At 38.2% G+C, this 15,807-nt stretch overlaps 1 protein-coding gene across 1 annotated transcript in view; it reads right to left on the reverse strand.

Moving 5' to 3' along the window:
- COL28A1 (collagen type XXVIII alpha 1 chain) overlaps window positions 1–15,807 on the reverse strand; it is a 176,010-nt gene that overhangs the window by 159,366 nt on the left and 837 nt on the right. The window contains exons 2-6 of the mRNA XM_045494881.1: window positions 13,015–13,175; window positions 11,596–12,152; window positions 5,664–5,684; window positions 3,902–3,958; window positions 20–73 (exon numbers count right to left, since the gene is read on the reverse strand). Of these exons, the coding sequence (XP_045350837.1) occupies window positions 20–73; window positions 3,902–3,958; window positions 5,664–5,684; window positions 11,596–12,152; window positions 13,015–13,141 (816 nt within the window). The 5' untranslated portion in view covers window positions 13,142–13,175. The remainder of the gene's footprint in view (window positions 1–19; window positions 74–3,901; window positions 3,959–5,663; window positions 5,685–11,595; window positions 12,153–13,014; window positions 13,176–15,807) is intronic.

Below are 15,807 nucleotides of genomic sequence, written 5' to 3' on the forward strand. Positions count from 1 at the left end.
AAGCTGTTTATTTATTTACCGGGTTTCCTTTTGGTCCTCGTTCACCTTTGATACCTGGGTTTCCATGTGTACCCTGAAGGCAAAGGGGAAAATGATTGCATTAGGCAGGCATTATATTCATTTTTTACACATTACAATAATTTCTGATCAGCTTCATCCCATAAAATGAGGGAAGACTGTAAAAAAACTTAACCTACCAAGCAGAGATTTACCTGTATTCTCTCTTTTACTAGAAACAAGGAAGACTGCACTGTCTTGAAGAGGTAGATTCTCTAGATTTGCTCAAAAGAGGACAATGTCTCTCTCTCCCTAATATCCAAGGGATAATCTCAAAGATGAGAGAAGAGGGGCAACCTGGGTGGCTCAGTCAGTTAAACGTCCTACTCTTGATGTCAGCTCAGGTCATGATCTCGCAGTTTGTGAGATCAAGCCCCATATCGGGCTCTGTACTGGCAACATGGAAACTTCTTGAGATTCTCTCTCCCTCTCTTGCTAACCCTGTCCTTCTCTCTCTCTCCAAATAAAGAAACTTAAAAAAGAAGAAGAAGGAGAAGAAGAAGAAAAGATGAAAGACCTGGCACAAAAAGATGGCACAAAAAGAGACACTCAGATCAACGGAACAGAATAGTGAACCCAGAAATGGACCCACAAACATGTGGCCAACTAATCTTTGACAAAGCAAGAAAAAGTATCCAGTGGAATAAAGACAGTCTCGTCAGAAAGTGGTGGTGGGAAAACTGGACAGAGACAAGTAGAAAAATGAACCTTGACCACTTTCTCACACCATACACAAAAACAAACTCTAAATGGATGAAAGATCTAAATGTAAGACAGGAAGCCATCAAAATCCTTGAAGAGAAAGCAAGCAAAAACCTCTCTGACCTTGGCCGCAGCAACTTCTTACTCAACACGTCTCTGGAGGCAAGGGAAGCAAAAGCAAAAATGAACTATTGGAACCTCATCAAAATAAAAGACCTCTGCACAGCAAAGGAAACAATCAGCAAAACTAAAAGGCAACCAATGGAATGGGAGAAGATATTTACAAACGACATATCAGATAAAGGGTTAGTATCCAAAATCTATAAAGAACTTATCCAGCTCAACACCCAAAAAACAAATAGTCCAGTGAAGAAATGGGCAAAAGACATGAATAGACACTTCTCCAAGAAGATATCCAGATGGCCACCTGACACATGAAAAAATGCTCAGCATCACTCATCATCAGGGAAATACAAATCAAAACCACCATGAGAAACCACCTCACACCTGTCAGATGGCTAACATTAACAACTCAGGCAACAACAGATATTGGCGGGGATATGGAGAAAGAGGATCTCTTTTGCACTGCTGGTGGGAACGCAAACTGGTGCATCCACTCTGGAAAACAGTCTGGGGGTTCCTCAAAAACTTAAAAACAGAACTACCCTATGACCCGGCAATTGCACTACTAGGTATTTATCCAAGGGTTACAGGTGTGCTGTTTCAAAGAGGCACATGCACCCCAATGTTTATAGCAGCACTATCAACAATAGCCAAAGAATGGAAAGAGCCCAAATGTCCACCGATGGATGAATGGATAAAGAAGATGTGGCATATATATACAATAAGGTATTACTCGGCAATCAAAAGAATGAAATCTTGCCATTTGCAACTATGAGGATGGAACTAGAGGGTATTATGCTAAGCGAAATTAGTCAGTCAGAGAAAGCCAAGTATCCTATGACTTCACTCATATGAGGACTTTAAGACACAGAACAGATGAAGATAAGGGAAGGGAAGCAAAAATAACATAAAAACAGGGAGTGGGACAAAAACATAAGAGACTCTTAAATATGGAGAACAAACAGAGGGTTACTGGAGGGGGTGTGGGAGGGTGGATGGCCAAATGGGTAAGGGGCACTAAGGAATCTACTCCTGAAATCACTCCTGAAAGCACTATATGCTAACTAACTTGGATGTAAATTATCTAAAAAAAATAATTAAATAAAAATAAAAATAATAAAATTTAAAAAAAAAGAAGAAGAAAATATGAGAGAAGAGAGTGCTCCAATCCTGTTCCAGAAAGGCGTTTTATTTTCCTATTCTCAACCGCCATAAAGCTGGCTTTTCTGAGAGTTTTTAGGGAGACTCAGTAAACGCTAAATGACATAGTTTTATGTCTATCTCTATTAAAACATGGTATGTTACAGCATAGGGAATATAGTTAATGGTATTGTAATAGTGCTGTATAGTGACAGATGGTAACTGCACTTGTGGTGAACACAGCATCATGTATAAACTTGTTGAATCACTGTGTTGAACACCTGAAGCTAATATAACATTGTGTGTCAACTCTACTTCCGTTAAAAAATGGTACATTAATCTCTAACAATATTGAGTGACTAAAATTGTCAGATTAGCTCAGCAACTAGTAAATTTTCTTTACAGTTCATTCTAAAACATAATTGAATATCCCAAGGACACCTTCCCAGAAAACCTCTTGGTGTAATAAACATAAATGAAGACTTTATAAGAAGGGGAAGTTTAAACCTTTGCTTTGGCCAAAATCAGCTTCTACTGGCTGCCACATTATCCTATAACATATCTAACTTACATTTTGGAGAAAAAAAATAGAGGACAGACCCTCCTACTTTCTAATGCCTCAATTGATAGAATGGTTTGAAAAAATATAGTCTTTGGACCCAAGTCTCAAGAGAAAATGTGAGCAGTCTAAGCAATTCACAGTACACATTCCGCTCCCTGCCCCCAAATACATTCGTTCAAAAACTGTATCAATGCATTTTTGTGAGATATGTCCACTGGGCTTATGACCTCAAAGGTTTGAAACAACATAAGTAAATGGAATACTGAATGAGCAGCATGGATGCATCAGAATGAAATGTATTAGAGAAATATATAGTATCTCTGCCATTGTGATGTTCTTTCAAGTCCCTTCCCAGTACCTAGATGGGAGCTTCCAGATGTTAGGCCAGAATATAAAGGAAACACTCCTTTTGGAATTATCTTATCAGGTATTGAATCATCATAGTAAATCCTGCCTTTAACCTTTAGTTGCCAAGTTCCATTTCACAGGATTCACTCTAATCCCCAAAGCTTCCTGACCAGCTTCCTCCCTGAGAGGCCCACACAGTGTTGCTCTTGGATACATGTGAAGTCACAGTTAGCTTCCAGAGAGATCCGTGTCACTTGTTCTTAGGTGGAGTGGGATAAAGCTTTCCCTAAAGCACCAAGGATTTGTATGACCTTTTTCTTTGTTTTCACTTCAGTGTTGAGAAATTCTGGCCCCAATTGTCACATCAGACGTGATCCTGAAATATCCTTTGTGAGAACAGCTTCATCATTTTAAACCAAATCTGCCCTCAGTTCAGTTCAGGTCAGGAAAATCCCAGGCCTGTTTGTAAGGACAGAGTGTATCCCTTTAGGAATAAAAGAAAAAAACAGCATTTCCGTGTTTGCTGCTATTTGCACACAACTGCTTTTCTTTCTTTCTTTCTTTCTTTCTTTCTTTCTTTCTTTCTTTCTTTCTTCCTTCCTTCCTTCCTTTCTTCCTTTCTTCCTTTCTTTCTTTCTTATTTATTCTTGAGAGAGAAAGAGACAGAGCATGAGCGGGGGAGGAGCAGAGCAAAAGAGGGACACAGAATCCAAAGCAGGCTCCAGGCTGTCAGCACAGAGCCCAACACAGGGCTCCAACCCATGAACCGCGAGATCATGACCCGAGCCGAAGATGGACGCTCAACCGACTGAGCCACCCAGGTGCCCCACAACTTCTTCTCAACAGCATCAAACAGTCCTGCGATTTCAAGTGTCAGTAGAGCAATCATGACTAGGGCTTCCTGACTTGACCGTAAGTTCAAAGTAGAAACATACAAAAAAAAAAAAAAAAAAGTGGAAACATACTCACAGGAGGTCCTGGATCGCCTGGATCCCCTTTCTCACATTCACAAATCTTGTGTTCACACTGAGTCAAGAATGAAATCCAATATTAACACATAATGAAATGCAGCATTTCAAATCTTATTCCCTTGAAGAAATTTTACCAAGCAAATTTATGGAGTTTTTGCTCTCCCATTTCAAGTCTTCTAGGCTAACTCAGATCTGGTAAGAGCCAGCTAATAAAGTATTACTAAACATTGCCATGGTTAGATAAATTAGACCTCCCACCAAAAATATATGTGTAACATCTAGTTGCCAGTTAAAAGGGAAAATAAACATTTTCAGTGGATTTTTGGAATTTCTTCCTTTTCTCTTCTATACAGTACATCAAAGCTCAATAACATACAAATATCAAATATTCCTTTAGTCAAAAAGGAAAACATGTGGCATACCATATTTTATCAATTCTAGGATGTACATTTCTCCTTATTTTAACATGTCTGAAATCAGAATGAGTCTTATTTGAATCAGGCCTGATCATAATGAAGGTGTTATTTTCTGCACATGTTCTTCAAAACTTACAGAATGAAATGGAAGAAAACTCCAGAGACACTACTGGAGCACACTCAAATGCTGCATCACCAGTGTTTTTGATGGCGCACAGGCTGATATTGGGGGTGGGGGGGTGGGAAGAAGGGCATCAATGACTCAGAGACAAAAAGCCATGCAGAGGATTTAGACTCTGAATGCGAAGAACTTTTAGAAATAACCAATTTAGTTTCTTCTACTTTCCCTTATACGTATGTACAAAAGTGATACAGGATTTAAAACTCTATGTCTAAATAAATCTAAAGGGACTCTTACCATAAGTATAAAATCAAGAATTGTAATTTATAAGAAGTTACTATATCACAGCTTAATTGGCAGGGTCCTTTCCTATCTCAGCGGTACACAAAACAATGGTGTCTCTGACCATTCGATGAAACGTGGTGTTCTGCAGGGTTTGGTTGGCTCCTATTATCTGTACATTTCCTGATGTTTAATAAGCAGTTTATCAAACAAAATTCGCATGTTCCAAACTCTGTGTTAAGAAACACATATGCAGTATAGAAGTCCTCAGCAACATGGTGGTCTTCGATTGTGCTAAGCACTATCCAAACGATATTAGCCAGCTTCCTTTGCCACTTGGTATGGTTGCCACTAGCAAGAAGGAGAATGAGCTTAGAGTCAATCCCGGGGCAGCAGCAGGAGACTCTGAGCAGTGTCTCTGGGCTAGGAATCTTGGCTAACACACCTCCCAAAGTGAAGGATCCCCACGAGTAGCTGGTATCAGAGACATGCTTAGAATAAAGGAAGTGTTACCAAAACAAGCAAAAACTATGCCATTTAGTGGGGGGGGGGGGGGGGGGGGGGGCACCTGGCTGAGTCAGTTGGTGGAATGTGTGACTCTTGATCTCAGAGTTGTGAGTTCAAGCCCTGCATTGGGTGTAGAGATTACCTAAAAATAAAATCTTTTAAAAAAATTATGCATTTTGGCTACCACTGATTTCTAAAATTACTCTCTAAAATCATATTAAATATTTCTTACTTTTTCTAAATTTTCCAATCTGCAGTAGATAGAGCAGCATAAAAGAAATCAGATGGCTGCCTCAAAATTGACTGGCTCATTTTAGAAAGAATTAAGCATTTTTGTTTAGACACTCTTTATCTTCTAATGTGAATTACAATGCTGATTTGATTATGCAAACTTTTAGAGTTAATTCATAGTAATCAAAGCATGTGGTGCTTACCTTCTTTTCAAATAAGATATCCTAGGAGGGAAAAAAGAATAAAACATTAACTCGCTTCATGGTTCTGCTTCCAGCTTCTTATTAGTCTTAATTATTCTCTATGGGATATGAAATTTTCAAGAAGAATAGCAATTCAGTCTTTTTAACCTTATAAAAGCAGTAGAGCCTCCCAGCCAACCACCCAAGGAGCACTCTGAGCCATATCGCAAGAGACAGGAAGGGCACTAACATTAAAAATTACTCTTTTTTGAGGAACTTTATCTTGTTACATCCTATGTTCTAGCTTTTGTTTTCTTAATCAGCTCTCTAATCTCCATAATTTGGCTACAAGCTTGATCAGTCATAATAAAGACTTTTCACTTTTACTTATAAAGACTTAGCCAGAATACATAATTGTATGTTTTCTCTACTTTTATTTTTCCATCCCTATACATACATGCATTTTTTCAAACATTTATGTTAAACTTAAAAATAAAATGATAAGAAATGAAGAATGTAATGAGGAAGTTAAAGATAAGTCAGAGCTGTACCTTTATGGAGGACCCCACATCCCTTTAGTTTTATTTTTACTTTACCTTTATTTCCATACAAACTAATAATACAGAGCGAAGATGTAGCAAAATGCTTTAAACAGTTCTAGGGATCTAATAGGAGGACAAAATTAGGCTGAGAATTAAGCATCGTCTGGAGTTTTTACCCTGTGTCCACCATGAACTAGCTGTGTGGCTTTGGACAAGACACATAATCCTTCCAGGTCATTTTCCAAAAATACAAAAAATAAGAAATTTTGACCATGGGGTCTCAGGAGCTGTAAAACTCTGGCCACACACCCTATTTACAAGACTCAGAGTCTCACCAATGGCCTTTTGTCCCTTCCTTCCCCCTCACTCTCCACCCTCCTGATTTAAAATAGCCAGCCAGTATAAATTCAGGCTGAAAGCAGATGAACTGCTTGTATCTTTATGAACTAACAGGTCATGTGGAGAAATGGGAATTCAGATATACTGACAGTCTTGGTGTAATTTCCCCTCTCCAGAACATTTGGCTGTGCCTAGAAAACTGAAGATGTGCATACTTTATTTCTAGGTTGCCCAGGATGAGTCCTTGTTTCCACCTGTTACTCTGACATCCCTTCCAGACATATCTTAGAGAAATTCTTGAAGTACTTGTATATTTCAGCATTCATTATTTTCAGTAGTGAAAATTTGGAAATCATGAAAATATCCATCAGTATTAGAATGGGTCAATAACTTAAATATTATTCAGCAGTTAAAGTGAATCCATTGGGGCTACATATTTCAACATAGAAAATTTCCCAAGGACAGGGAGTGATAAAGCAAGCTGCAGAGGGATTTATAGAATGTGATCCAAATTATGAAAATATTTTGAACACATGTCAGAAATTTACTTTTCCTGGGAAGGAGAGAGGGAAAGGAATTTGAAAATAGTTCAAGATATAGGGGCGCCTGGGTGGCGCAGTCGGTTAAGCGTCCGACTTCAGCCAGGTCACGATCTCGCGGTCCGTGAGTTCGAGCCCCGCGTCAGGCTCTAGGCTGATGGCTCAGAGCCTGGAGCCTGTTTCCGATTCTGTGTCTCCCTCTCTCTCTGCCCCTCCCCCGTTCATGCTCTGTCTCTCTCTGTCCCAAAAATAAATAAACGTTAAAAAAAAAATTAAAAAAAAAAAGAAAGAAAATAGTTCAAGATATAATAAACAAGTAATAATTCAAGTCAAATTGTAATGTTTGAAAGCAACTACTGAAATAAAGAAAAATGCAAAGTTCTGTCACCTTACAACCTTTTTATAATAAGCAACACCCTTCTATTATCTAGCATCAGTTTTTAAGCTCATGAATTTAGCTGCCACTATGACTGATGTATAATTTTACACTTTTTTCAGCTCTTCCTTTGAGAATTTAATTTCTGCTGTGCCATGTTAACTCTTTAAAAATATTGCCATGAGGCTTAAAACCATAACAACATAACTAACTAATTTTGGAACTAATTTGATTTTGTGTTTGCTGGAATTTGTATTTCTATGGAAACAAAAGTAGACCAAAGACTACACAATAGATAAGACTGTTTCAAACAAAGAACAAAGCTCTATCCCTAAGGGCACTTATAGTCTATAAGCCCCAGTGACAGAAAACAGCACACAGCAAGCAGCGTGGGAAGGAGATCCCAGACTGGGTGGGGAGGTGGGAAACAAGACAGTTTCTGGAAATAGGTGGGTTTTCTGGATAATTTTCAAGAAGAATGCAAAGGACCAGCTCATTGATGGAATGCTCCTCTATATGTCAAAGTTTATGAGGAAAAAGTCATAAGGACTAGTGTGGGCAATAAGACAAAGGAAGCAGTGAGGAGGGACATTTGAAAGAGTGGACAAAAGGTCCCATGTGGACAGAGCTGGACACCTTGGGAAGTAGTGAGTGCCTTCACTTAGCAGAGAGGCAGGTTATGTGGCATACAGCTGGGAGAACGTGGTCAAAGCCATAGGGAAGAGCACGTTCAGTTAAGATCTAGGCAGATGAGAGTGCCTGGGTGGCTCAGTCGGTTGAAAGTCCAACTTTGGCTCAGGTCATGATCTCACAGTTAGTGGGTTCGAGCTCTGCGTTGGGCTTTGTGCTGACAGCTCAGAGCCTGGAGTCTGCTTCAGATTCTGTGGTTCACTCTCTCTCTGCTCCTCCCCTGCTCATGCTCTGTGTTTCTTTCTCTCAAGAATAAATAAACATTAAAAAATTTTAAAAAAAGATCTATGCGGTTGCTCTAGTTTAAATGGAAGGGATAAATGGAGAAAAGCCCTCCCTGGAGCGAAAGAAGGTGCATTTTATTAATGGAGGCAGAGTTCTATGATGGCATATATGTGGAAGGAAAAGACTGGAATGGAACTGCCAATTTTGTGAATGAGTATGAGGTCAATGTTCTGAGAAGGGGACAGAGGACATGTGAGGAAGGTGGCAAAGGTATTGGCACGGTAGCAGATGGGATCAGAACAAAGAACTTAATAGGCGAGGATTACAAACTCTGTGACAAAAAAATATCTACAGCTTAATATAATGGCAAATTAGCCACCATAACATCTTTTCTGAAAGACCAACTATATGTATGGGATATTGGGTTGGAATTGTTTCCTTGGTTTCAATACTGTTATGTAAATCATAATAAAATAGTATTAAAACATTTTACATATCCTCTTCAATGTGGAATCATCAGGTATCTCTTGGGTCATTCAGAGTTGAAATGTATTCATGGGGTTCTTACATGATACTTTCTACTAGAGGTACCAGGGAGTTGGTAATGATTCCTTGATTTGTCTTGCTTCCTGCAAAATCTGTTCGTTGTGGGCACCCATGTCCATTAAATTCAACTGAAGTCTACTCCTCAGTAAAAAGAAATAAACTGCTGATATAAAAAACAACCCAGTCGATTTCCAAAATTGTCATGCTGGGTATAAAAACCTTGACAGAAAAAGAGTACACACTGCATAAGCTTGTTTATATAAAAGCCTAGAAAATGTACACTAAACTCGAGTGACAAAAATCAGATCAGGAGCTAAGAGGCAAGGGAAGGATATTGTGCAAAGAGGCATGAGGAAATTTGGGCGTGGCAGAATGTTCTGTATCCTAACTGTGTTGGTGGATTCGTGAATGTGTACATCTATCAAAACTCATAGAATTCTGTACTTTAAGTAGATGCAATTTTTTACTTAAATTATACCTAATTAACTTCTTTTAGAAAGTCAACTACATAATCATTTCAAAATGAAAAGCTTAAAAATTCAACAAAAAAAATGTAATGGAAATAGATTAGATGAGGAATTTTTCCAATGGCCTGATCAAGAGTCAAGTTCTGCCTCCCACATAGTGGCAATTGGAAACGTTGAAACTTAGCATATTGTTCTTTGAGGGCCTAATAAGCACTTTGGTTGCTGGAAGTGTTTGGAAAGCAGCATCTCCTGAGAAGTGGCTTGTTCATAGAGCTTCCATCTGAACAAACAAGCTGAAATCACAGGATGCTAAGCAAGAGCGGGGTCATTGGGACACTTGATCATTTTCTGGTTTCCCCCAAAAATGGACAAATAGTCCTGTGTCAAGTCTACTGCCAAGATCCTGTGTTCTGAGTTGGGCAGGAGCTCTCAGCCAAGACAATGTGTCTAGAAGGAGTATGAACCTCCTGAGCCTACACAACTGGCCAAAGAGATGCCTCCCCTGCAACTTCTATAGTCAGCAACTGGCAACTCATTATCTCAATTCAAGTGTTCTCTCCAGCACATGCTAGAATTTTCTATTTTGGGTTCAGTGGTAAGGACTGTTTACATTATGGCACAGACAGACCTAGGCAGTTAGCCAGGTACCCCTGCACTTTCCCTTTCATGCAAAAAAGATGCTCAGGGTAAGCACTCCCCCTAACTCCCCTGGTGACTGAAATCACCATCTCCAACCTGGGCTGAGCTCTCCCTATCTACCCCCCAATGCCCAAGGAAACGAGACCAGAAACAATAGCAGCTTTGGAGGAGGGATGTTGCTTAACTGTTTCAAGGCAGTTCTGATTGAGAAAATCTTAAAACACAGTTTCTATTTTCCCCCTTCAAGATAACTTCATAGGGTTAACTGTGAAGACCTCAGGGCCTTTGCATGGCATTACATTTTCAACTATAAAATGAGGATAATATAGTACCTATATCATAATATTGTTGCAAAATAAAATAAATAAAATAATGAATAAAATAAAAGATGTAAGTAAAGTACTCAGAACAATGGCTAAGACAGAGAGCACTCAAGACATGATAACTATTATTTAGATAAAATAGTTAATGTCTCATGCTGAAAACAACAGTTATAAGAATAACTTACAAGTTATTATCTGAAAGTTAATATTTAAGAGAATTAACTTACAGAATAGTTATATAAATATAACAGAAAAATATAATAAAAAATATAAATATAATATAAAAATAAAATATAAATAGAATTTAAGTTATTAACTTATAAGAATAATGTTAGGAAAAAGATTGGGAGAAGGGACAAAAGGGCAAAACAATCTCTGAAACAAGGCTGAGATTTTTTGCAACCTGTAGAAAACAGCTATATGAAATGCCTAGTATAAGGGACACATGTGCCTTGCCCTCTTCTCAAGAAATCAAAGAAAATCAGTATTTGTAGGAAAATCGATTTTTAACACTTAACAAATCAACCACTTTTTCTCTGGGAGTTTTCTTCTTGAGAAATACTCTGAAGGGGATTTTATTTTGATTGCTTTGCCTTGTGTTTTCCCAAGCAGAAAGGAAAGGATCTCACACACAGCTGAGCAATCAGCAAAGAAAAGCATCGACATAGCTAATCAGACCAATCAAATGGCACTCATTGATATGTGGGAGAAACTGTTGGGTGACTGAAGGTTGCAGGTGATTTTACATTGGGTGGGCTTGCTAACACGTAAGAAACAAGGACATAATGAAAAAATTAGAAGTCTATGAACTTTGCTTGAGTAGCATAATATTGCCTTAGGTGACATATTGAGTCAAAACGTTTCTGCAGATGTTAAATGGGGAAAAAACCCAACTTAGTACAAATACTGCAGACCACAAGTTGACCACAAATTGAATATAAGTCAGCAGTGTTCGTGATCCCAGGATGTATAAACAGGAGACTGAAGTGTATAACTGGAAAGTAATTCTTCCCAAATTCTCAGCATTGGCTAGCAATAAAGTTAGGAATGCAATTCCAGAGCAGGAACTCTGGTACTTTCCCAGTTTATCTGGTGTAAACTATCAAGGAAGTGGAGAGACTTCGGAAAGATTCCCTTAGCTATTTCCAAGGTGGATTCTTTTTCCTTTATCTTTCTGACCCAGTATCTATCCTCACAGAATTTATAATTAAGGTATCAATATTATGATTGGAAATATATATATAAGACCCACTCCTCAAGTACCTACCAGGCGATCTTGAATTTTATCTTTAAGTGTGGGATCACTCAACAGTAGAATGGGCTCGCTGGATGATTCCCCAGATATCAAACGAAGTTTGGCTTCATTGACAACAGTGGAAAGTCCAATGGTGATAAACAATATTCCTGCAGTTCTGGCGTCTTCAGAAATACTCTTGACATCTGGATTCTTTGGATGGTCAATGCCATCAGTCATCAGCAAAGCCACTTTCACACCATCTTTACGCCCTTCTCTCTTAAGCAAACTAGTGGCATTGGAGATTGCATAATAAGAGAAGGTGCCTTGCCCAATGAAATTCATAGATTTGACCCTCTGTTTAAAAGTCTGCAGATCCTTCCAAGAAGAAAAAGGTGGATCAATTTGGACAGAGGTGCTAAACTGAAGTGCTGCCAGTTTGATATCATATTTCAAGGAGCGAACCGGGGTCAGTTGGAAAACCTTGTCACTCAAGCTAGCCACAAAATCTTTCTGTTTATCAAAGAGAACAATTTTAGAACTTTCAGAGCTGTCCACAATGAAGACCACATCTATGAAGCAAGTAGAGTCTGAAATAGAACAAACAGGTTAGGCAAAATATTTGTTCCTAATCAGGAAACCACTTTGCCTAAGGAAAGCCCTGAGGTGGTGGGATGTGTGTTGTTTTGGAGAGGAGGGGGGAGTGCAAAAGAGAGGTGCCTTGGAGATGGGGCTTAAGTTGTGAAGAACTACATCTCTTTCCAAATCTAGAAATTCTTTGCCTCTTAAAATCATGCAAATGAAAAGCAAACAAATAAAATGCCATGTATATCGAGCATCTCCTCAAAGTAAAAGCTGCTTAGAAATCCAGCAAATATTGGGCAAAGCTGTCTAGACGTAAACAACACTGACTAAATCTCAGGTTCTATGTCACGTTCATGAGGCTTCATCTTGTTCAGATAGTTGGTTTGGGGATTTTTTTTTTTTTTTTTAGCTTTTTTGAAATCCAGGGAGAAAACAACTATACACATCACTTTAGCAATAAGGGGGAATCTTAAAAACAGAGAACTTGAGCTTGAATTCTAGCTCTGCATCTTACTAGTTCATTTGTCTATGGCCTTAGATATGCCATTTAATCTCTCTGGGCCGCCATTTCTTTATGAGAGTGGCACTTTCTGTCATTACTATTTTATAAAGCTACTGTGAGGCTCAAATGAGATAATGAATGTACAAGGGCTCTAAAACATCTAAAGTTTTTATAAGTATCCTTTGTATGTATACAAGGTATATTATTATCACAACATAATTATATTAAAATAGAATATTACATATGTTTTTATATATGTATGGTTTACTATTTATATCAAGTGTTATTCAGAAAAAAAATATTCAGGCTAAAACTAATCATTAAAAAAAAACTTTTTTTTTTTTTTTTTTTTTTTTTTTTTTTACCCTGGAAGTTATTTTTCTTTGCAAGTAAATTGGACTTTGATCCTTTCTTTCTTTGTCCATGTATTGTTTGACTCATAAAAGCTGGCAAAAGCAGGAGATAGAAGACAAAATGTCTGTTCCACATCATGGCAGGTGGTGAAAGGTCATCTGTCTTGTAGCACCTTTAATAGAAAAATCAGTTATAAATACTTTGGTAAAATAAAATGTTTGCTATTTTTTAATTTCAAGCCAGCAGAATTGAAAACCAGCATGTGACAAGAGAAAAGGGTTTTCATTCATATTTCCAGAAAAACATCTACACTGAGATTTTAGAAGATTTTAATTGAAATAAATCATGGCACCACAAGCCAACATTTATTACTGAATATTTCTATATAGTCAAAGAATTACAGCCAAGTAATCTGAATTTCCCATTTTATTATGGGAAGCAGAGAGTGGGAAAAGCCATTTGAAAACACTTCAGTCCCACTCTGTATGATGACCATGGTTCAAGCATAGGGTCTGTTTTGACATTTCCACATTCTTCAAGGTGATATCAGATTGCTACATGGTTGTTTCATTATAACTAATTCCTGATGATCTCAATATTTTTACAGGGTTGTAGAGAACCACCATCATTCCAGTCTTTTTTTTTTTTAATTTTTTTTTTTCAACGTTTATTCATTTTTGGGACAGAGAGAGACAGAGCATGAACGGGGGAGGGGCAGAGAGAGAGGGAGACACAGAATCAGAAACAGGCTCCAGGCTCTGAGCCATCAGCCCAGAGCCTGACGCGGGGCTCGAACTCACGGACCACGAGATCGTGACCTGGCTGAAGCCGGACACTTAACCGACTGCGCCACCCAGGCGCCCCATTCCAGTCTTAATAGTACATGCACCACTTTAGTGACTTCAAGAGGCTAGTCAAAAATGAAATTGCCCTTGTATTCCCATAGAACATCATTTCTCTTTTATGCTCTTGCTTGGAAACTTCATCTACAACAGAGTTCCAAGCTGGACTACAGCTGCATATCCAATGAATCAAAAGAGTATGAGAACAAAAATAGCAGATTTGCTCAGCAACATTGTTCTTCCAGTGAAGAACTGATGGACAGAAATAAGACTTGATATCAGAACACACTTCCTCTGAACATTCCTGTGAAACGATTTTTCTGGGTCAATTAACAATGAAAACTCTAATCCTGTATTAAATCTTCAGCCATCTTCATCCCTCAATATGCCCAGCTATCCGCTGGATGACTTTTAAACCCACAGGCTTCCCTGGCAAGAGAAGACTCACATGTGGCTAGCTCAGTATACTGGAGAAGGAACAAAAAGGCTTTTTTGAAACAATGTTCTGCATGGTTTGGAAATGCTCTCCTTCTTAAACTATACTGACTTCAGAAGTTCTGGAAAAGGAAATCACATTTTCCTTCACTTTGCCTTCAGGGAATGGGAACCAGGAAATCATGAGCATGATTTTTCCAGGCTCAAATAGGGGGTGGAAATATATGCAAAGGTAGTGAGGAATGGAATGGATCACTGACTTCTTTCATATATGCCAGATAGAGAAACCCAAAAAGGAATCAAAGCTGTTGGGTTGAGGATGAACCAATGGATGGCTCCGTGCCATAATCTGCTCCTCAAGTAATATCGCCTAGCAGGAAGTTTATTAAGCTGACTCTGTATCAGTCTGGCCAAGCTTCTCTTTGGCAAGTGCATCAAGTGCAATTAGCCAGATGTCAACAGTTTTCAGATCAGGTATGTTAAGATGTGAAGACAGCTGAATGTTTAAAAAAGAAGAAGAACAAGAAGTTTCCTGAGGAAATAAAACACATAAAGGACATCCTTCCCTCAAGTAATCCCTTGTTAACCAAAGAGAAGAATGCAGAAGGAAGTACAAGTTTAACTGAAGACTAACGTAAAAATAAGGCTGTGTAGCAAAACACAGCTGCTATTGAATTTTCAGGGGGGCAGGCCAGGGGAATAATACCACGTCCCTGGTGTGACATATGACCTTTCCCTTTCGTTGAGCCCATTATTATAAGAAGCGTCTCAGAAGTTATAGGAATAAGAGACTGAGGATTTAATTTCATTGAAAATAAGAGGATTTTACAAGCTACACGATCAATACAACTCTTCAAAAATTCTAAAGAAGATGATTCCCATGCAGGACCCTGAGCAGAAAACCACTTTCTTCTCATTTGTTGGCCTCATTTTGGGCTTTGGAAATGCTGTCTTTAAATAAAGACTTGTCTTCCCTAAAACCAAGCACTTACTCATACAGTTGTGTGTGTGTGTTTACTTGTTTGTTTGTTTTTGTTTTTGTTTTTGTTTTTTGGGGGGGGGTTGGTCATATAACCACGAATTCACACCTGAAGCTTTTTCTATACAATGGTCACCGTCACAACGTCTTCACTAGCAACAATCACAATCTCATATTTTATTACTATTTCCTCTGTTATTTTTTATCCAGCTCTCCCAAAGCAGTCTTGCTATTCCTCTCTCTTTACTGGTATTAGCCTGAGGATACCCTTATATGTTTGGTTTCTAGTTCCACAGCCTTTCTGAAATCTCTTTCTTTTTTATTAGTTTGGCATAGTAAGAGACACTCATTTCTAATCATTTTTGCCATGTTTTATTTTGCCTCAGTTTTCAATAATTCTTACCTTTTGCTCATTTAGACATCATATACAAGCAAAATAGGTTTCAGGGGGAAAATGCCGTTAAATAAAAGTTAAATAAAAGAAATTTATAAATTCGGATAAAAGAATAAAAGATATAAATAAATAAAATAAAAGTTAAATAAAAGAA

Source organism: Leopardus geoffroyi, chromosome A2 (genome assembly GCF_018350155.1).
Source record: "Leopardus geoffroyi isolate Oge1 chromosome A2, O.geoffroyi_Oge1_pat1.0, whole genome shotgun sequence".
Classification (NCBI taxonomy): domain Eukaryota; kingdom Metazoa; phylum Chordata; class Mammalia; order Carnivora; family Felidae; genus Leopardus; species Leopardus geoffroyi.